At 44.1% G+C, this 23,463-nt stretch overlaps 1 protein-coding gene across 1 annotated transcript in view; it reads right to left on the reverse strand.

The window, feature by feature from the left end:
- The window catches only part of LOC124722285 (alkaline phosphatase-like), a 658,646-nt gene that overhangs the window by 138,550 nt on the left and 496,633 nt on the right, over nt 1-23,463 (reverse strand). Inside the window, exon 5 of the mRNA XM_047247471.1 lies at nt 14,367-14,507. Within this exon, the coding sequence (XP_047103427.1) occupies nt 14,367-14,507 (141 nt within the window). The remainder of the gene's footprint in view (nt 1-14,366; nt 14,508-23,463) is intronic.

A 23,463-nucleotide genomic window follows, 5' to 3' on the forward strand; every position in this document is an offset into this window, starting at 1 on the left:
CGGGGTACCTACACGATGTTAGGCAGGTGTGCCAGATTCTTTGCCTCTTCAATGTATCTTTGAGTAAACAACTAGCTATCAACCTCGAATTTCTACAACTCTCAGATAGTAAAAAACGCATTGTAATATACGTACAATAGCAAATTGTTGAAGACGTAATACGTTGCTAAAAGTAATGTTACAACCAACAACTACAGACAGCAATAATGGTTTATAAAAAATTGACTTCTGCATCTACAACGTCAGGGTATGTACTGATGAAGGTAATAAAGCCGAAATAAGCTTATATACCAAAATAAAATATCTAACAGCATACTGTTTTCCAATTCTCTGCATTATGTCCTACTATGACATAATATATGCTTGAGGTCCCACAATAAAGAAACCCATAAGGCACTTGATACCGGCGCCCAGGTGTTTACCGTGTTCCTTTAATTTCAGAAGGCTTTCGATATTGTTCCACACAGCTACCCAGTAAAGACAGTACAGATTTCAGACCATCACTGTGATAGTATTGAAGAGTTTCTAGCAAACAGAACACAGCATGTCATTCTCATCCGAGAGAAATCTTCAGACGTAAAAGTAGCTTCGGGCGTACCCCGCGAGGGTGTTACGGGACCATTAATTGTCTTAGTACATATACAGAGTGTGAACAACACTATAGAAACACAGCGAGAAATGCAGATGCTAGCCAAGCCTTTAGTTTGCACTGTTGTATCTGACCACGAAAGGCACCTCTGCAATATCCTCAACGCGTTGCAAGTGTTCGTCGTCGCCAGAACGATGTTCTCCTCTTGTTGCGAATGCGTTATGCCGGAGCTCAGTGTAGTCGGCAAATTGTTGGTGCTCGTAAGGTTGGTGCTTCCGTAACCCTGGTAGCCGAAGGTTTATACCCCAATAAGGAGAGCGGAAAAAAATATCCGTTAAGTTACAAGTCTAAGTGTGTGTTGATCATCGTGGCAGATGGATATTGGTGAGGATTGTGGAAAAAAGATAAGAAGACTACAGTTGCAGAAGTCACTGCAGAACTGAATGTTGCTCTCGCAAACCATGTCAGCACCAAAACAGCACAAACGGAGCTCCATGAGCAGGGAATTTCAGGGAGAGCTGGAATTCCAAAACCAATCGCCAGTGATGCAAATGCCCGTAATAGGAAAATGTGGTGCCGAAGCCATAAAACCTGGACTATGGAGCAACGGTCGTTTGATCGGATGAGGCTTGCTGCACACTGTTTCCAACTTCCTGCCGAGTTTACGTCCAAGGAGTGAAACATAGCGGGGATTCGGTGACGATTTGGGCGGCCATATCTTGGTATTCCAAGGGGCCCATGGTTACTGTGCAAGGACACATTACTGCCAGGAATTATATGACAGGCCGGCCGCGGTGGCCGAGAGGTTATAGGCGCTTCAGTCCGGGGCCGCGCGACTGCTACGGTCGCAGGTTCGAATTCTGCCTCGGGCATGGATGTGTGTGATGTCCTTAGATTAGTTAGGTTTTTTTTTTTGGTCATCAGTCTACTGACTGGTTTGATGCGGCCCGCCACGAATTCCTTTCCTGTGCTAACCTCTTCATCTCAGAGTAGCACTTGCAACCTACGTCCTCAATTATTTGCTTGACGTATTCCAATCTCTGTCTTCCTCTACAGTTTTTGCCCTCTACAGCTCCTTCTAGTACCATGGAAGTCATTCCCTCATGTCTTAGCAGATGTCCTATCATCCTGTCCCTTCTCCTTATCATTGTTTTCCACATATTCCTTTCCTCTCCGATTCTGCATAGAACCTCCTCATTCCTTACCTTATCAGTACACCTAATTTTCAACATTCGTCTTGTAACCCTCCGGTTTATTCTACTTGACTTATCCCGCTCGATCGAGATCTGATAGCAGCCCAAAACAGGTATTAATTAATGTGACCGTGTACCTAATGGGGCTGGCAATCGGATTGGACTGCTACGGAGTTGTTACATTCCATTTTGTCCTTCTCAAATACTGTAATAAAGAAATGTTTGGTGCCAAGAAGAACGACAACACAGCTTCATTAAACAAAACCTATATTCTTATCAAAAACCACAAGGCTAAGGAGACAGCCACTGCCTTCGTCAATACACTGTTAATAACGGCTAATCTCAGCACAGGCCCTTCTGTTATTCATTATCGTCACACGCAAATTTTAATCACTGTATCCAACACTGCAATCCAACACTGCAATCCAAATAATGCCGGCGCGGTAGACGCGTTATTAGAAATATCGGCACAAAAATATCACTGAATCACACTAGTAATTATACTTTATCACTTTCCCGTATAATACTAACACAAAGGGGTTGAAACGTGGCGATGGCCACTCCCTTTGTCGGTAATTTCTATCAATTGCTGGCTTCTGCACAGCTCTGCCCGCCTCGCGGGAACCTACAACACGCACTGCCTTGACTCAACTCTCGCTCTCGCGACCCGACACACTAATCGATAGTTGTCCTGTCGACCTGTGTGAGTGCAAACCTAGTAGTAAGGGCCTGCGGACCCCTTACATCCCCGCCCTCGAAAACTTCTTTAGAGCCGCAGGCGAAAAAGAATCGGCAAGGGAATGAAACATTGCTACATTTGAACAAACACACAGTGTAAATAATTAATGAAATTACAATTCATCAAATAATCCCTCGACTCCGGTAGTGGGCTGCCTCCGCAATAATTTTTACAAAAGGTTATACATTTCATAAACATGGCATTGTCCAAATTACAATTTTTATATCAACCAGCAATAGTCCTCTCTAGTCCAATATTGAATGAAACACACAACATATACACTCAAAAATTATTACTTAAACACAGGACATATGAATTACTATACTACAAATTAGTTATTACAGGTTTTATACTCATTCTTAGATAATCTTCGACATGAAATATGCAATTCTAATTGTAATACATCACAAAACACAATGTAAATAAACCTTTCCCTTTTTCAAATGTCCATTTTACAGCTAATGTCCTAAATATATCTTAGCAGGTTTATTCGGGTTCTGGTAGCCCTCACTCTTGACCGGACCTCACCTGGAGTGTCATTCAGTTTTTCGGTTCCTCCGCCTCTTCCTCTGTAATGAGACGAATGATTAAAATGAATCCTTGGGTCATTACTTCCCTCTCGGTTTCGATCATTAGCTTGATTGTGTCCCTGTGATCGAACAGATTCCAACTGTTCCAGTATCTCCATCAAGGCCTCCCTATTTTTAATTAGGCTCCCAGATACAGTTTCTTGCATTTTCTGATTCAGTCTTCTTTTTATCGCAGATATCATTACGTCATCACTCAGGGGTTGTTCCAAGGTGTCGTTCAATTCCCACAAATGCTCGGCAAACTCTTTCGACGTTCCTCTCCATGTAGTAAGTGACTTGCGGTGTAGTAGGTCCTCAAGTGCTGCACATTGATGACCTTTGGACCAGTAGCTTTTCAAGAATCCTCCTTCAAACTGATCATAATTAGTAGTCCCTTTCTTCTTCTTGATTTCCCAAGTGAAGGCCTCACCTTCTATTGCAACCCACTGGTTATCTTCTCCTCGTTGCACGGCTACAGCATTTCTCAGATGGACAGGCAATGGGTTTTGCTCATCTCCCATCCCCTTAACCACATCGTTGCATTGTTTCTGCATCTGCGTCACCTCGGTGATCCTTTCTCCCAATTCCGTTTTAGTTTCTTCAACATCGTCTTCTATCTTCTTTGTTAACTTTCCTTCCATCTTCTCCACATCTTCTTGGACCTGGTCTATATTTTTCTGTAGCTTACTCTCTCTCTCGTCGACGTTCATCTTCAGTCGTTTTGGTAACTCCTGCATTTCCTTCTTCAGATTACATTCCATCTCTGTGTACGATGTTCTGATTTCTCGTACTATAGTTTCTTGCAAATCTTCCTTTAATGATTTCGAAATATTTCTTCCCTTTCTCTAGCTTCTTGTGCACTCTTCTCTAACAATGCGTTAGTTTCTTGTAAACGCTTCTCTAACGATTCTCTTGTTTCTTGTGAATTCTTCTCTAATGATGCGTTAGTTTCTTGTACACGCTTCTCTAACGATGCGTGATTCTCTTGTAAACCTTTTAGTGATTCTCTTGTTTCTTGTGAACTCTTCTCTAATGATTTGGTCCCCTTTAGCAACTCTGCTAACATCGACCGTATATCTGCATCCTCTGAAATTGGCTTATCTCTTGTCGTTTGTCTCGGTGTCTCGGGATAATTAGTTGAGTGTGCTAGTGGGCTATCTAATGATACTCCATAATCACTGATTCCCAAATCTTCCTTGTCTTCCTGTCCTATCCCTTTCCTTTCAACTACTGCCTCACAAACCTGCTTATCCTCATTAGACATGTTTGGTTATTTTTAACACACAGGAAAGTAATATAGAATAACCTCTAGTAACCCAAAACACTCCTAATTACCATGAAACTAATCAAACAGTACCTGAAGTATTATTCAATTAACCCCTAAATTGATACAATATGTAGTAGCATCGAACATAACAACTCTCAAAACCTAATCACTTCAAATATCAATTTTCACATACACAGCTTATGTAAAATGTTTTAAATAAGATAAATCATACCACTCATAAAATCTATACATATAAAATCCCCCAAAAACAATAAGCATATCTGTATAATTATCATTTAGACAGCACAGTATGCATAAATAAGTATGCTCAATTTCAGAGTATGCTTCGCAAATTTTTCGGAAATTACTACAATTGGGCACTTCTCCCAATGTAAATATCAGTTAAAAATTGTTTATTTATCGCGAAGACTGCACACCGCAATTTAATGTTATGTCAACCAGTCGTCTTCACTCACCAACTGACGTTACCGCGAGTCGCGATGTTTTGACGTTTGAGGTGGGCGTGGCGCTGTACTGCCGCTAGAGCTGCGTGAGGTTGCGCTGCTGTTGCAAGTCGTCGTAGTTCTCCGTCGGCCGCTCCGTGGCGCTGCAGGCGGGCGTAGTTTGTAGTTTGGCCGCTAGGTGCCGGGACTGCGCTCGGTGTCTCGAAGTCGCGTCGCTCAGCCGGCCGCTCCGTGGTGGGATGTCGTGTGAAATCACCTCGCGGATCGAAGCTCTTTGGTGCAACTGCTACACGGGTCTGTGTGACGTCACTCAATAATTGCGTCGCCACAATACATTGTCGTCCGCATAGCAGTTTATGGGTCCACACGAAGCTGTCCGATTTTCACTATTCAAAAAGCAATTTCAGTCAAAATACTACCTCTAAACACTTCTTTAAAAACTTTCGTGACGGATTCTTGGCTCGTTTTGCTATTTAACTGTTCACACGTGTCTTTCTCTGGCGTTCACTTTTCACAGTTTTTCGTGCGGATTTACGCATTTGCACATTATAACACAGTTTATTGACACTATTATTCTCATCTAATATGGCAAGAAAAAACAGTTTAGTCACAATCGAAAGATGCTATTACTTCGTATTGTTCAAAAAATGCACTGATCTTGTCGCGATTTTAAAGTTTATGTTCTGTCCCGAACCAACATTGAAAAATATTTTCTTCGCGTTAAATAAGATAAAATTACCTATTGTTCTTTCCGATTCGTCCGAAAATTGCACTTGTCCTTTCACGGTAAGACAAGGGTGGAACACTCCGGTTTATTCTGCTTGACTTATCCCGCTCGATCGAGATCTGATAGCAGCCCAAAACAGGTATTAATTAATGTGACCGTGTACCTAATGGGGCTGGCAATCGGATTGGACTGCTACGGAGTTGTTACATTCCATTTTGTCCTTCTCAAATACTGTAATAAAGAAATGTTTGGTGCCAAGAAGAACGACAACACAGCTTCATTAAACAAAACCTATATTCTTATCAAAAACCACAAGGCTAAGGAGACAGCCACTGCCTTCGTCAATACACTGTTAATAACGGCTAATCTCAGCACAGGCCCTTCCGTTATTCATTATCGTCACACGCAAATTTTAATCACTGTATCCAACACTGCAATCCAACACTGCAATCCAAATAATGCCGGCGCGGTAGACGCGTAATTACAAATATCGGCACAAAAATATCACTGAATCACACTAGTAATTATACTTTATCACTTTCCCGTATAATACTAACACAAAGGGGTTGAAACGCGGCGATGGCCACTCCCTTTGTCGGTAATTTCTATCAATTGCTGGTTTCTGCTCAGCTCTGCCCGCCTCGCGGGAACCTACAACACGCACTGCCTTGACTCAACTCTCGCTCTCGCGACGCGACACACTAATCGATAGTTGCCCTGTCGACCTGTGTGAGTGCAAACCTAGTAGTAAGGGCCTGCGGACCCCTTACAATCTATAGCACCACATCTCAAATGCTTCGATTCTTTTCTGTTCCGGTTTTCCCACAGTCCATGTTTCACTACCATACAATGCTGTACTCCAGATGTACATCCTCAGAAATTTCTTCCTCAAATGAAGGCCGGTATTTGATATTAGTAGACTTCTCTTGGCCAGAAATGCCTTTTTTGCCATAGCGAGTCTGCTTTTGATGTCCTCCTTGCTCCGACCGTCATTGGTTATTTTACTGCCTAGGTAGTAGAATTCCTCAACTTCATTGACTTCGTGACCATCAATCCTGATGTTAAGTTTCTCGCTGTTCTCATTTCTACTACTTCTCATTACCTTCGTCTTTCTCCGATTTACTCTCAAACCATACCATGTACACATTAGACTGTTCATTCCGTTCAGCAGATCATTTAATTCTTCTTCACTTTCACCCAGGATAGCAATGTCATCAGCGAATCGTATCATTGATATCTTTTCACCTTGTATTTTAGTTCCACTCCTGAACCTTTCTTTTATTTCCATCATTGCTTCCTCGATGTACAGATTGAAGAGTAGGGGCGAAAGGCTACAGCCTTGTCTTACACCCTTCTTAATACGAGCACTTCGTTCTTGATCGTCCACTCTTATTATTCCCTCTTGGTTGTTGTACATATTGTATGTGACCCGTCTCTCCCTATAGCTTACCCCTACTTTTTTCAGAATCTCGAACAGCTTGCACCATTTTATACTGTCGAACGCTTTTTCCAGATCGACAAATCCTATGAAAGTGTCTTGATTTTTCTTTAGCCTTGCTTCCATTATTAGCCGTAACGTCAGAATTGCCTGTCTCGTCCATTTACTTTTCCTAAAGCCAAACTGATCGTCACCTAGCGCATTGTCAATTTTCCATTCTTCTGTATATTATTCTTGTAAGCAGCTTTGATGCATGAGCTGTTAAGCTGATTGTGCGATGATTCTCGCACTTGTCAGCTCTTGCCGTCTTCAGAATTGTGTGGATGATGCTTTTCCGAAAGTCAGATGGTATATCGCCAGGCTCATATATTCTACACACCAACGTGAATAGTCGTTTTGTTGCCACTTCCCCCAATGATTTTAGAAATTCTGATGGAATGTTATCTATCCCTTCTGCCTTATTTGACCGTAAGTCCTCCAAAGCTCTTTTAAATTCCGATTCTAACACTGGATCCCCTATCTCTTCTAAATCGACTCCTGTTTCTTCTTCTATCACATCAGACAAATATTCACCCTCATAGAGGCTTTCAATGTATTCTTTCCACCTATCTGCTCTCTCCTCTGCATTTAACAGTGGAATTCCCGTTGCACTCTTAATGTTACCACCGTTGCTTTTAATGTCACCAAAGGTTGATTTGACTTTCCTGTATGCTGAGTCTGTCCTTCCGACAATCATATCTTTTTCGATGTCTTCACATTTTTCCTGCAGCCATTTCGTCTTAGCTTCCCTGCACTTCCTATTTATTTCATTCCTCAGCGACTTGTATTTCTGTATTCCTAATTTTCCCGGAACATGTTTGTACTTCCTCCTTTCATCAATCAACTGAAGTATTTCTTCTGTTACCCATGGTTTCTTCGCAGCTACCTTCTTTGTACGTATGTTTTCCTTCTCAACTTCTGTGATGGCCCTTTTTAGAGATGTCCATTTCTCTTCAACTGTACTGCCTACTGCGCTATTCCTTATTGCTGTATCTATAGCGTTAGAGAACTTCAAACGTATCTCGTCATTCCTTAGTACTTCCATATCCCACTTCTTTGCGTATTGATTCTTCCTGACTAATGTCTTGAACTTCAGCCTACTCTTCATCACTAATACACTCCTGGAAATTGAAATAAGAACACCGTGAATTCATTGTCCCAGGAAGGGGAAACTTTATTGACACATTCCTGGGGTCAGATACATCACATGATCACACTGACAGAACCACAGGCACATAGACACAGGCAACAGAGCATGCACAATGTCGGCACTAGTACAGTGTATATCCACCTTTCGCAGCAATGCAGGCTGCTATTCTCCCATGGAGACGATCGTAGAGATGCTGGATGTAGTCCTGTGGAACGGCTTGCCATGCCATTTCCACCTGGCGCCTCAGTTGGACCAGCGTTCGTGCTGGACGTGCAGACCGCGTGAGACGACGCTTCATCCAGTCCCAAACATGCTCAATGGGGGACAGATCCGGAGATCTTGCTGGCCAGGGTAGTTGACTTACACCTTCTAGAGCACGTTGGGTGGCACGGGATACATGCGGACGTGCATTGTCCTGTTGGAACAGCAAGTTCCCTTGCCGGTCTAGGAATGGTAGAACGATGGGTTCGATGACGGTTTGGATGTACCGTGCACTATTCAGTGTCCCCTCGAAGATCACCAGTGGTGTACGGCCAGTGTAGGAGATCGCTCCCCACACCATGATGCCGGGTGTTGGCCCTGTATGCCTCGGTCGTATGCAGTCCTGATTGTGGCGCTCACCTGCACGGCGCCAAACACGCATACGACCATCATTGGCAACAAGGCAGAAGCGACTCTCATCGCTGAAGACGACACGTCTCCATTCGTCCCTCCATTCACGCCTGTCGCGACACCACTGGAGGCGGGCTGCACGATGTTGGGGAGTGAGCGGAAGACGGCCTAACGGTGTGCGGGACCATAGCCCAGCTTCATGGAGACGGTTGCGAATGGTCCTCGCCGATACCCCAGGAGCAACAGTGTCCCTAATTTGCTGGGAAGTGGCGGTGCGGTCCCCTACGGCACTGCGTAGGATCCTACGGTCTTGGCGTGCATCCGTGCGTCGCTGCGGTCCGGTCCCAGGTCGACGGGCACGTGCACTTTCCGCCGACCACTGGCGACAACATCGATGTACTGTGGAGACCTCACGCCCCACGTGTTGAGCAATTCGGCGGTACGTCCACCCGGCCTCCCGCATGCCCACTATACGCCCTCGCTCAAAGTCCGTCAACTGCATATACGGTTCACGTCCACGCTGTCGCGGCATGCTACCAGTGTTAAAGACTGCGATGGAGCTCCGTATGCCACGGCAAACTGGCTGACACTGACGGCGGCGGTGCACAAATGCTGCGCAGCTAGCGCCATTCGACGGCCAATACCGCGGTTCCTGGTGTGTCCGCTGTGCCGTGCGTGTGATCATTGCTTGTACAGCCCTCTCGCAGTGTCCGGAGCAAGTATGGTGGGTCTGACACACCGGTGTCAATGTGTTCTTTTTTCCATTTCCAGGAGTGTATATTGTGATCTGAGTCTATATCTGCTCCTGGGTACGCCCTACAATCCAGTATCTGATTTCGGAATCTCTGTCTGACCATGATGTAATCTAATTGAAATCTTCCCGTATCTCCCGGCCTTTTCCAAGTATACCTCCTCCTCTTGTGATTCTTGAACAGGGTATTCGCTATTACTAGTTGAAACTTGTTACAGAACTCAATTAGTCTTTCTCCTCTTTCATTCCTTGTCCCAAGCCCATATTCTCCTGTAACCTTCTCTTCTACTCCTTCCCCTACAACTGCATTCCAGTCGCCCATGACTACTAGATTTTCGTCCCCCTTTACATACTGCATTACCCTTTCAATATCCTCATACACTTTCTCTATCTGTTCATCTTCAGCTTGCGACGTCGGCATGTATACCTGAACTATCGTTGTCGGTGTTGGTCTGCTGTCGATTCTGATTAGAACAACCCGGTCACTGAACTGTTCACAGTAACACACCCTCTGTCCTACCTTCCTATTCATAACGAATCCTACACCTGTTATACCATTTTCTGCTGCTGTTGATATTACCCGATACTCATCTGACCAGAAATCCTTGTCTTCCTTCCACTTCACTTCACTGACCCCTACTATATCTAGAGTGAGCCTTTGCATTTCCCTTTTCAGATTTTCTAGTTTCCCTACCACGTTCAAGCTTCTGACATTTCACGCCCCGACTCGTAGAACGTTATCCTTTCGTTGATTATTCAATCTTTTCTCATGGTAGCCTCCCCCTTGGCAGTCCCCTCCCGGAGATCCAGATGGGTGACTATTGCGGAATCTTTTGCCAATGGAGAGATCATCATGACACTTCTTCAAATACAGGCCACATGTCCTGTGGATACGCGCTACGTGTCTTTAATGCAGTGGTTTCCATTCCCTTCTGCATCCTCATGTCGTTGATCATGGCTCATTCTTCCGCCTTTAGGGGCAATTTCCCACCCCTACGACAAGAGAGTGCCCTGAACCTCTATCCGCTCCTCCGCCTTCTTTGACAAGGCCGTTGGCAGAATGAGGCTGACTTCTTATGCCGGAAGTCTTCGGCCGCCAATGCTGATTATTTATCAAAATTTAGGCAGTGGCGGGGATCGAACCTGCGACCGCAGACGTTTTGATTATGAATCAAAGACGCTACCCCTAGACCACCAGTTCTAAGTTCTGGGGGTCTGATGACCTCAGATGTTAAGTCCCACAGTGCTCAGAGCCATTTGAATTATATGAAGATTTTAGCTGATCACGTGCATGCCATGGTACAATTTTCGTTCCCCAATGGTGGTTCTGAGTTCCAAGACGACAGAGCCCCTGATGATACAGCTCGTATCGTGCAGGATTGGTTTTGTGAGCACGAGGATGAACTGTCGCATCTCTCCTGGTGACCACAGTATTGTATAATTACATGATTTCAGAACAGTCGGTGGAAATAATCTCATCTATAAAATATCTAGGAGCATGCGTGCGGAGGGATTTGAAGTGGAAAGACCACATAAAACTAATCACAGATACGCAGGTGCCAGATTAAGATTCATTGGAAGAATGCTCGGGAAGTGTAGTCCATCTACAAAAGATTTAACTTACAAAACCATCGTTCGACCAATACCTGGCTATTGTTCGTCCGTCTGGGTTCGGTGCCAGATGGAACTGATAGAGGAAATAGAGAAGATTGACAGAAGAATAGCATGTTTCACTAGAGGTTCACGGAGATGCTCGACCATCTTCAATGTCAAGAGAGGCGTCCTGCATCGCAGTGCAGTTTGCTTAAAAAAGTATGACATTATACATTTCTAGAAGAGTCAGTCAATATATTGCTCCTTCCCACGTATATCTCGCGAAAAAACTATGAAGGTAAAGTTAAAGTGTTTCGAGCTCACACGGAGGATTAGCAATCGATCTTCCTGCGAACCATTCGCTATTGGCACAGCAGAGAGGCGGGGAGCGGTTAATTGACAGTGGTACACAACACACCGTTCGATGGAGGAGGAGAGGACGAGGAGGAGATTATTGTTTAATGTCCCGCCGACGACGAGGTCATTAGAGACGCAGCACAAGCTCGGAATATGGAAGGATGGAAAGGAAAGCGGCCGGGACCTTTCGGGGGAACCATCCGGCATTTGCCTTAAGAGATTTAAGGAAATCACGGAAAACCTAAATCAGGATGGCCCAACTCAGATTTGAACTGTCGTCCTCTCGAATGCGAGTCGCCATTAGGTGGCCTGGAGCGTATAAATTGTACGTTGTTTGTAAATGTTTATTTAGATATGCACTACTGGCCATTAATATTGCTACACCAAGAAGAAATCCATATGATAAACGGGTATTCATTGGACAAATATATTATACTAGAACTGACATGTGATTACATTTTCACGCAATTTGGTTGCATAGATCCTGAGAAAACAGTACCCAGAACAACAACCTCTGGCCGTTATAACGGCCTTGATACGCCTGGGCATTCTGTCAAACAGAGCTTGGATGGCGTGTACAGGTACAGCTGCCCATGCAGCTTCAACACGATACCACAGTTCATCAAGAGTAGTGACTGGCGTATTGTGACGAGCAAGTTGCTCGGCCACCATTGACCAGACGTTTTCAGTTGGTGAGAGATATGGAGAATGTGCTGGCCAGGGTAGCACTCGAGCATTTTCTGTATCCAGAAAGGACCGCACAGGACCTGCAACATGCGGTCGTGCATTATCCTGCTGAAATGTAGGATTTCGCAGGGATCGAATGAAGGGTAGAGCCACGGGTCGTAACACATCGGAAATGTAACGTCCACTGTTCAAAGTGCCGTCAATGAGAGCCAGTGGTGACCGAGACGTGTCACCAATGGCACCCCATACCATCACGCCGGGTGTTACGCCATTATGGCGATGACGAATACACGCTTCCAATGTGCGTTCACCGCGATGTCGCCAAACACGGATGCGACCGTCATGATGCTGTAAACGGAACCTAGATTCATCCGAAAAAATGACGTTTTGCCAATCGTGCACACAGGTTCGTCGTTGAGTACACCATCGCAGGCGCTCCTGTCTGTGATGCAGCGTCAAGGGTAAACGCAGCCATGGCCTCCGAGCTGATAGTCCATGCTGCTGCATACGTCAAATGGTTCAAATGGCTCTGAGCACTATGGGACTTAACTTCTAAGGTCATCACTCCCCTAGAACTTAGAACTACTTAAACCTAACTAACCTAAGGACATCACACACATCCATGCCCGAGGCAGGATTCGAACCTGCGATCGTAGCGGTCGCGCGGTTCCAGACTGAAGCGCCTAGAACCGCTTGGCCACTCCGGTCGGCGTTGCAAACGTCGTCGAACTGTTCGTGCAGATGGTTGTTGTCTTTCAAACGTCCCCATCTGTTGATTCAGGGATCGAGACGTGGCTGCACGAACCGTTACAGCCATGCGGATAAGATGCCTGTCATCTCGACTGCTAGTGATACCAGGCCGTTGGGATCCAGCACGGCGTTCCGTATTACCCTCCTGAACCCACCGATTCCATATTCTGCTAACAGTCATTGGATCTCGACCAACGCGAGCAGCGATGTCGCGATACCATAAACCGAAATCGCGATAGGCTACAATCCGACATTTGTCAAAGTCGGAAACGTGATTTATCCTCCTTACACGAGGCATCACAACAACGTGTCACCAGGCAACGCCGGTCAACTGCTGTTTGCGTATGAGAAATCGGTTGGAAACTTTCCTCATCTCAGCACGTTGTAGGTGTCGCCAGCGGCGCCAGTCTTGTATGAATGTTCTGAAAAGCTAATCATTTGCATATCACAGCATCTTCCTCCTGTCGGTTAAATTTCGCGTCTGTAGCACGTCATCTTTATGGTCTAGCGGTCGATAAGTTCTACATAAAAGTGCCCTGGTTAAAGATGCTCAGTTTAAAATGTGAATAAACCCCGAGCAGGTAATATTATTACGCAATCTGACTGCTCTTCAGATATTGTTCGATACAGATACATATACTCAACACAACGGATGTTCTTATACATCAAAAATGGCTTACTATAAATGCAAAACTATTATACAAAGACCTGCTCTTCAGGATAGCCGTGAAAAATACAAGGAGCAAAAAGCTCTTTGGTGAATAAAATAATGGCTTGCTAAACTCGATTACGACCAAATATTGCATGTGACCATATTAACCGTAACAACTAATACCACTTTCTTGTACATTCTTCTTTAGTAACTATATCTCGTTTTCCAGCTTAGATACATGAACAAATGTTCTATACGATTTTGTGTATTCCTTCATGAATATAAACCATAGGCTGCTTTCATATATCGCTCTCCTTCTTTCTGAGTTTAATTCAATGCAACTATGCTCATTAGCGTACCATATAATACACACAAGCAAAATCACGCCAAAACAGCTCAAATGGAACAGAAAGAAAAAGAATCCTTTGTTCCGCACGAAACTCGTAAGCTATGCGGGCGGGACAGCGCCCTTAATCCCCTCTAGCTGGGCTCGCTATGGTGACAAAGATCTTAGCTGACATGAACTAGTATAGCAGAAGCAGTAGGGAGTATACGGAAAATCGATCAGTGGGGTCAGATATGATAGCAAGGAATGCTCACTAGTAGTAAACACGTAAAACATAATATATAGAAGTTGACAAGTTCCAAGGTGTAGATGTAGACGCATCTTAAAACTGAGATCCAGCCAACAAATTTAAGCTTCATTTTCGGGTTATTTGACCCAAAACACCGTAAATTAATTATGTTTCATTAAGGGTAACACTGAATCGAATGATATGCGGGGCTGACCTTCTATGAAGAGGAAGAATCCGGTGGGGCTGCGGCGCAGTAGCTGCAGCGCGGCTAACGCCATCTCGGCGAGCGACGGGTCGCCCTCGGGACCTGTGTCACGGTCCGCCTCGAAGTCCAGGTGCGAGTACGCGAACAGCCCTGCACGGAACAAACACATCAACATCAAGTTGAATGCAGCACTTATTTTCATAATCCTAACATGCCCACCTGGTTTACAGGAATATATACTACTGCAGACTGTTTTACACACAAATAAATTTGTTAGGCTGTTCCCATAACAGTTTAAAATATAAATAAAAACACAACGTAACCTCTCTTGTAGTTTTAAGGTTTTTTTTATTTATGACGCGTTTCGGAGATTTTGCTCGAATATCAGTTTGTATTTCCGCTGTTCAGGTCTGGTGCACTGCGCCCGGGAAAAATAACAATGTCGAAATATGTAGGGCCATCCGCATCGTAGTTTCCTCGAGAGCTCTGCGTTTAATCTTTACTAATTCAAATCTCATGCAAATGTTAAATGCAGAGCTCTTGTGGAGAGCGGACAACGAAGATTCACAGGGCTGCAGATATTTCGAGATGATTGGTCCACTTGAAGATGTAGAGACTGGTTACCTAGTGTTTCTTATTTATATCATCAACTGAAGCTGCAACTAGATGCAACTAGTCAGTTAAGGAAAAATATTTATTTCGGTTAACAGTTTAGAGTAATTCCTGGCTAATATTCGGGTGAGGCGTGATGAATTCATATATTATTATTGTTGTCATAATTTTTGCTATTTTAGTGTTATTATTATTAGAGCGCCGTTCTCCATAACTCAGTGATCTGCGTGTCTGACTACTATGCAAAAGACCCAGGTTCGATTTCTGGTACAGGCATGGTTTTCTCCTTGGTGGGAGGACTTGAACGGGGTGCACTCAGCATCATGATGCCAAGTGAGGAGCTACTTGATTGAGAAGCAGCTGCTCCTAGAACAAGAAAGCCGACTACGGCCAGGAGAATGTGTGCTGCGCCATTGCCCTTCCACATCACATCCAATGATGGCACTGGCAGACGATGGAACGACGGTCGGTTCGTACTGATTGACCCATCAGGTCCAGAACGTTGAGCTTTACTTTGATTATAGCTTCTTGGTGACAGCATGACGGTGTCAGAATGTGGTAAAGAGTACAATACATTTAAAATAACGCCTTGAAAGGCATTTGTCTTTGCGAACTATTCTAAAATTGATATACATTTACTTATTGCAGTATAGGTTTCTGTATTTCTACTTTAAATAATATTCCCAGAGAAATTAAGTACTTCTACTTCAGATACATAGACACCAATGACACACTCTTTGTGTACGTTCGAGAGCACTGTAAACGATACATGTAAGTGATCTGATTGATAACGTCGGAAACTCCGTGAAGCTACCTGGGAATAATGAGCTGGTCGTAGATTGTGTTCCAAAAATGAACAGCAGAGAGACAGAAGTGATGACACTTTCTGCAGGACCTGACCATCATTTTGCAGGACAATGCTCAAGCACGTACAGTGCAAGCTGTTACTGATTTGTTTGACCGCTGGGGCTGCTAAGTGCTATACCACCTACTGCACTCCCCTGACTTAAGCCCTCGTGAGTTCAACCCGATTTCTAAACTGAAGGAAACACTTCACGGCATTCGCTTCAGAACTGCTACAAATTCGTCTGGCAATAGACGGCGCCGCTCGAACTGTCAACACAACTGGCACACCTGAGAGTGTCCTACGACTTCCACATCGCTGGCAACGGGTTATACACAATGCTGGTGACTACTTTGAAGGTCAGTAAAACTTTGAAACACGTATCTATTTTGTACGAGCTGTAAAAAAAATGTTGCCACTATTCAAATTCCAACCCTCTTACAAAACCGCCAGGCCGTATCTGTACGAGCTGTTGCGAAAGACGGCTTACTTTGCGAACCAGATTCACGCGACGATTTGATACTGGCTGCATATGATTCACAGATGAAGCACACTAACACCTGAATGGAGTCGTGAATAAGCAAAACCGGCTATTTTGGGGTTTCGAAAATCCCCATTTGTGTGAAGCGAAACCACTGCTCTCTCAAAGTTACAATTTGGACTGCGGTATGCAGTTGAGGCATTCATGGACTTTTTCCACGCAAGAAACGATCACTAGTCAACGTCACGTTGCAATTTTGGAGCAGTTTGTCGCTACACAGTTAGCGCTGGAGCATCGCCGAGGCACCTAGTGCTTCACGCGAAACGGGGCCAGACCGCATCGCACCTAACAGATGTTCCGCTTTCTTGATGAATACTTTTGGAATAGAGTCATTACGTTAGACTTTTGCAAATTTACTGACGCCGAGATGAACTGGCCTCCATATTCGCCAGATCTAACTCGTTTTGGCTCCTTTTGTGGGGCACATTGGAAGACACTGTGTACCGAAACCATACCACTACGCTCGAGGAGCTTGAAGTGGTTAACTGCGTAGTATCTGTGTCTGTTTCCCTCGAGCCACTACAGGATGTGATGACAAATTACACTGTTCGTTTGCGCCAATACCGTACTGATAATAGTGGATGTTTCAAACATATGGTGATTTGATTACAAAGACTGCTCACAGAGGTCGAGTTCAGTTATGCGCGCTGATACTGTACGAGCTGCACAGCGTATAGCGTCATCTGTTAGCAACTTTTCGAACTATTTCAAAACTTCTGGATAACTTGTGTATAAAATTCTTACAGCTTTCACAACGAACATACCGTTTTTGGAATTGTGTATCGATATAAGTTTTCCAGGTATTTAATTTTGAAATCAGAGCCTCCTTTGCTGAAGACTTTGTACCATAGGTAGATGGACTACTGTACGCTTACACTGTTATCGACCAGTCACTGAAAACCGTAACAACCGTGGAATATCTAAGAGAAGCGACTGGAACGATCTAAAGAGGAACGACACAAAAAACTACTTGTACACAAAATTACATGTCAGGCTGGGAGAACCATAAGGAAATATAACTCTTTCATGAATGAAGTGGTTCGTAAAAGACTCGTTCGTCCGACTCTGGAGTAATGCTTGGCTGTCTAGGATCCTTCGTCGGTAGGCTTAATAGAGGAAAACAGAGAAGATTCAAAGGAGAGCAGAGAGTTTCGTCAGGGGGTTGCGATAGCTTTATGGAAATGACCAAACACCAGTAACAGACGCAACGAGAGTAAGTAATTAAGAAAACATTATTGTTTAACGTCTTATCGACGAAGTGGCGATTAGAGACGGAGCACAAACTCCGACTGCATTAGGATAGGGAAGGAAATTATCCATACCAGCATTTGATTTAAAGGCAGTGGGGAAATAATAGACAACCTAAACTGGAAAGGCCTGAGTCCAGTGCCTTACCAATGCGCTACCTGGGGTCTTGTTGAGAGAGAGGTGTTGCGCATCAGTGAGAGAAACCTCTCCAACAGACATCAGGAAACATATTAAGTTTGATTTGTGAAATGACGAGAAAATCAGAAAAATTGAAATCTTATGGACAACTGTTATTGATTCGTGTTATTCGCGAATGGGGGAAATGATTATGGAACCGGAAGTATCCTCCTCCACATACCGTAATATTGGTTGCGGTGTGCAATTTTAGATGTAGATGTACACTCAGCTCGGAGAATCAATCATAGCATACAAGGTTTCGAAGTTAAACTCTAATGCATTTGATTTTTTGTAGCGTTTTGAGCTTCTGTCATTAATCATATATTTTATGAAGCAGTGTGCTTGCCTTGATGAGACTATAACTTTGTCCATGTTTTCGTAGGCAATGTAGTATTTTTTTTAAACTTGTGTAAATAAAAAAATATTCCGCTAAGCATTTCAGCGTCAAGTGCTGACGCGGTACTAGACGTTTCGGATTTTGGGAATTCACAAATGGAAACCGGAATTTCTACCTTTCGCAGCCAGCGCTCGACAAATTCAGGCGTACTAATACCACTCACTTCCATACCTTAAAACTGCTAATACTTCGGTAAATTTCTCTATTTATCAAAGGCGCTATCTTGCATATCTGTGTGGTCTACCGTCCACGGGAGGGAGAACGAATATCTACAACTGCTCGAGCGTCATGTGTGAAAAGCGAAGATCTATGTCCTCATTCCCATCCAGTAGAATGTTTTAATATTTCAGAAAGGCCATTTGAAGCACACTCCACAGCAAAGCGGATATTTCATTCTAGCATTTACATACAAATCGGAATTCTGTCCACCGTACAGTATTCACTAATTTAATACAAAACTCTATACTAACTGTAATAGGATGGTCAGACGAGGATTTGAATTCCATTCACGTCCGATGTGGTAGAGACGGCGCCAATTTACTTGACCAAATGGTCCTTTTGTAAAAATTAATGAGGCATCAGTTATTTAGACAGGCGCCTCTTTCATGTTATTCGAGGAGCGCAGAGGCTTTACTTTTTATACACATCGATGTAAACCAAAGCAGAGTACTGCACAAAATGTCCGCTTCCGCCAGCCATTTACATCAACTCATTACCTATCATTTACAGGGCGGTATAAAGAATATGGTGCTAGGTCCATGTACCAATCTGTCTCTACAGAGTCCAAGGCTGTGCCCTAACACAAAATATCTGTATATGACTAGCAGCTATCATAGATTAAGTGATGTGGTGAAATATTTTTTCCGTCGAAACGTACTCTACACAGACAGGGTGTCTGCTGGTCTCTATTCCCTCTTCATACTCATCATTCCTGCATCTGCTGACCTTTTTATTTCTCGTATCCCCGTCTTTGTATTAACTGAACGGTGTTCAAACTTCTTTCGTAGTTCCGCCTGTAGCCTGGCTAACAGAAGTGTGTTCGTGGAGCGACAACTGTATATTTATTTGCTACCTGTGGTCCAGTATACTCGTGGTTTCTTTTTCCCTTATTAATTTAAACAGTGGGTATAAAGACTTTACCTGTTCGTAAAAAATTATTTCTTCTGGACTTATACAAGTTATGCGATTTGTTGACAGTGGTAGTTTAACTCGTGAGGTTTTTTACGGATAAATTTCAATATGTCCACTCTGTCTTTCTCTCTTTCTGTCTTTTCTGACAGTCAGTGTAATTTAGGTGTTTTTCTGTCACAGTGGCTTGTGTTGAGGAGAAAGAGAAATGTGTTTTGTGGTTTCATGAAACACTGCTGTTTATTACAGTTCAGCTACTGTTGCAAAGTGCCTAGGATCGAGATCCACGAGATGTGAAGAACATCAAAAGATGGTATGAAAAGTTCAATGACATTAGCAGTGTTGGTGACAACGCAAAAAGCGGCAGACCTGAAGATAGACAGAGAGAGTGGGGGAGGGGTGTGAGAGAGAGAGAGGGGGGGGGGGGAGAGAGACGGGGGTAGGGGTGTTGGGAAGACGACACTACTGATACCGTGCGTACAACATTTCAACGCAGTCTGCCTAATTCGACGCATTGTAGGGTGATTTATATAAACCTGAACTATTTCAGTGGGTCGTGATTTCCCTCCGAAAGCTCGTATAAACGGAAAATTTGTTTAAATGGTTCAAATGACTCTGAGCACTATGGGACTTAACATCTATGGTCATCAGTCCCCTAGAACTTAGAACTACTTAAACCTAACCAACCTAAGGACATCACACAACAACTAGTCATCATGAGGCAGAGAAAACCCTGACCCAGCCGGGAATCGAACCCGGGAACCCGGGAGTGGGAAGCGAGAACGCTACCGCACGACCACGAGCTGCGGACTTTGTTTAAATGTTCTCAGTAGCAGAATAACAAAGACCGCCCGTTGTTGGCAAGAAGATTGTTGTTACTGCGCATGGCGTCCTTTGTCAGTTATAATGCAGCTCTTGCTCGGCTCGTGTTAGTTTGTTCGTAGACTCGTCGGTCGCAGTGTGTGAAATCTATCGGTGTGTGGCTCGGTCTGCGTGACAATGACGAGCAAATTAGTGATTCGTTCGCAGTCTTCAGCTGGCAGAAACATGCAATACATATTTCGAGAGCGGGTTTTTATTATGAAAACGTATTGGAAGACAGACTCATTGTTTACAACACAAAGGGCATTCAGAGAGAATTCAATATGCACAAACCAAAGGCAACAATTTCATGGATTGTAATGAAACTGGTGACAACTGGTACACTACTCTGTGGTAGTGGTAAACATAGACAATCATTACTTGTACAGGTTACTGATGGTGTTCGAAGACGCTTTGAGAACTCTCCAAAGACGTTGTTGCGTCGATTGAGACAGGAGCCAGTCATTTTGTGTGACACATGTCAGAGAGCAGATGAGGCATGGTTCCACCTGCCAGATTACATCAACACACAAAACAGTAGATACTGGACTGGCGTAAACCCCCTGTCATCCACGAAATAACACTGCGTGATGGAAAGTTTGGAGTGTGGTGCGTCGTGTGAGCTTCCAGGATTTCTGGCCCCATTTTCTTTGATACATCCGTAGACACTACACTTTACACGGGCATCTTCAATACATTCGTGGAGCAGTTGGATACCGTCGAACTTACAGAAGACCATTTCCAACTGGATGGAGCAACGTATCACACGTCTTATAACCAGTTTCTTTGGTGACGAGTAAACACCAAAAATTTGTCCCCCCTCCTCCCCCTTCCCCGGCCCCCGAGCCGCCGATCATCTGACCTAACTCTCAGATTTTTTTTCTGGGGTATCTTAAAAGCCGATTGTACAAGTAGAGCACGGGATACTGCAGAGCTCCGTGAGGTCGTTACATACGAAATAAGCAACACTGACGAGGATGCACTTCACAGAAGATCTCGAAATATGGTGAAACTAGTGCAGTTCTGCATCGACGCGAGTGGAGGGCACTTCCAGTATTTGCTATAAGGATTTTGTATGTATGTAATCTCCCAATTGTGTGTTATCATCTCCCAAAATTGTAATTGTGTCCCGCTTTTGGTTCAAATGTAATGACTCATTAAAATAGTTCAGGTTGTACAATGTGCAACTGCGGGAAGCTAGGAAGCTTTGCAGCCAGCTGATAGGCTCAGAGGTGCTGAGTTTGCTAGGGACATGCTGGAATCAGTCTATGAAGACAGTGACCTCCTTCATAATGTTTGTTTTAACGATGAATCGTCCTCTGGAAAGTAGACAGGCATAATTTCTCCTGATCGGGGGCGGTGGGGGGGGGGGGGGGGCACGAGAACCTACATACCGTGGTACAGCAGATAACTGAGAGCCCGAAAGTGAATGTGTTATGTGGCTTAATGGGACAGTTGGGTAATTCTCCTCAAAAATTAAAAAAAAAAATCGATTCTTTGGCTTGAGATGTCCTCTGGGACGTCTATGTTACTGTAGTGTTCACCCAAGGTTCGCCAGAAACGCCGTTATCGAGTTACAATGCGACTTGTGAAAAAGAGTGTCTGGAAGTCATTCATTTCTCCGCCTATATTGCAGCATGTAATTTCAACTACGAGCTAACTGGCATTATGGAAATTACTAACGCGCTCAAACTTGAGATCAGGCCAGCCTGTTACAACTTCTCAACTTCTGCACGAAAGCAGACGAAAAGCACTTGGAGCGAGCAGAGCAACGGAAGCTGACAAAGAGACCCGCAGGACCGCCATGGTCACGTAGAAGATGGAGGAGGACTTCCTTTTGGGTGTGGAACGATTGCTGTATGGTAGAGATCCCGCTGTCTAGATATGTGTTTAACTTAACTACAAAAAATATAACCCAAAAATTAAAACGTGTTTTTCTTGTAACAGAATTTTTTGAAATTGTCGGGAAAGATAACTTGAGAACGGTACATACGATTTTGATCGGAATTTGATGCTGGAATTCTAAATAGAATTCTCTATCACCATACGTAGCAGTTTTGCGATATATTGAAAAGTCTGTTTTCGGTGTAGGCTTTTGTTTCAATTTGGTGGGCAAAGAAAATGACAGTTTTTTCAGCATATCAGTATTTTGTTAGAACTTAATATACTACTGGCCATTAAAACTGCTACACCACGAAGATGATGTGCTACAGATGCGAAATTTAATCGACAGGAAGAAGATTCTGTGATATGCAAATGATTAGCTTTTCAGAGCATTCACACAAGGTTGGCGCCGCTGGCGACACCTACAACGTGCTGACCGATGTCTCATACACAAACTGCAGTTGACCGGCGTTGTTTGGTGAAACGTTGTTGTGATGCCTCGTGTAAGGAGGAGAAATACGTACCATCTCGTTTCCGACTTTGATAAAGGTCGGATTGTAGCCTATCGCGATTGCGGTTTATCGTATCGCGACACTGCTGCCCGCGTTGGTCGAGATCCAATAACTGTTAGCAGAATATGGAATCGGTGGGTTCAGGAGGGTAATACGGAACGCTGTGCTGGATCCCAACGGCCTCGTATCACTAGCAATCGAGATGACAGGCATCTTATCCGCATGGCTGTAACGGATCGTGCAGCCACGCCTCGATCTCTGAGTCAACAGATGGGGACGTTTGAAAGACAACAACCACTGGACTGGGCGTTTTTTTAGGTTAGAAGGCCTCGGGAAAGTACGAGGTGGGCTGCAATCTCAAAGGGTGCATGGCAAATACAGGACGTGCTTGGAGCAAGGAACAGTCGGAATTGTAGTTGTAAATTGTTGTAGTTGTGCTGCCAAAGTCCTTGAGGTTCAAGCGCTAATAGAAAGCACAGAAGCTGAAATCGTTATAGGTACAGAAAGCTGGCTATAGCCTGATATAAGTTCTGCAGAAATTTTTACGAAGTCTCAGACGGTGTTCAGGAAAGATAGATTAGGCAGAATTGGTGGTGGAGTGTTTGTGTCTGTCAGTAGTGGTTTATCTTGTAGTGAAGTCGTAGTAGATACTCCGTGCGAATTGGTATGGGTGGAGGTTATACTTAACAGCCGAACTAAGTTAATAATTGGCTCCTTCTACCGACCCCCAGACTCCGATGATATAGTTGCTGAACAGTTCAGAGAAAATTTGAGTCTCGTAACAAATAAATACCCCACTCATACGGTTATAGTTGGTGGGGACTTCAACCTTCCCTCGATATGTTGGCAAAAATACTTGTTCAAAACCGGTGGTAGGCAGAAAACATCTTCCGAAATTGTCC

Source organism: Schistocerca piceifrons, chromosome X, assembly GCF_021461385.2.
Source record: "Schistocerca piceifrons isolate TAMUIC-IGC-003096 chromosome X, iqSchPice1.1, whole genome shotgun sequence".
In the NCBI taxonomy this organism is placed as follows: domain Eukaryota; kingdom Metazoa; phylum Arthropoda; class Insecta; order Orthoptera; family Acrididae; genus Schistocerca; species Schistocerca piceifrons.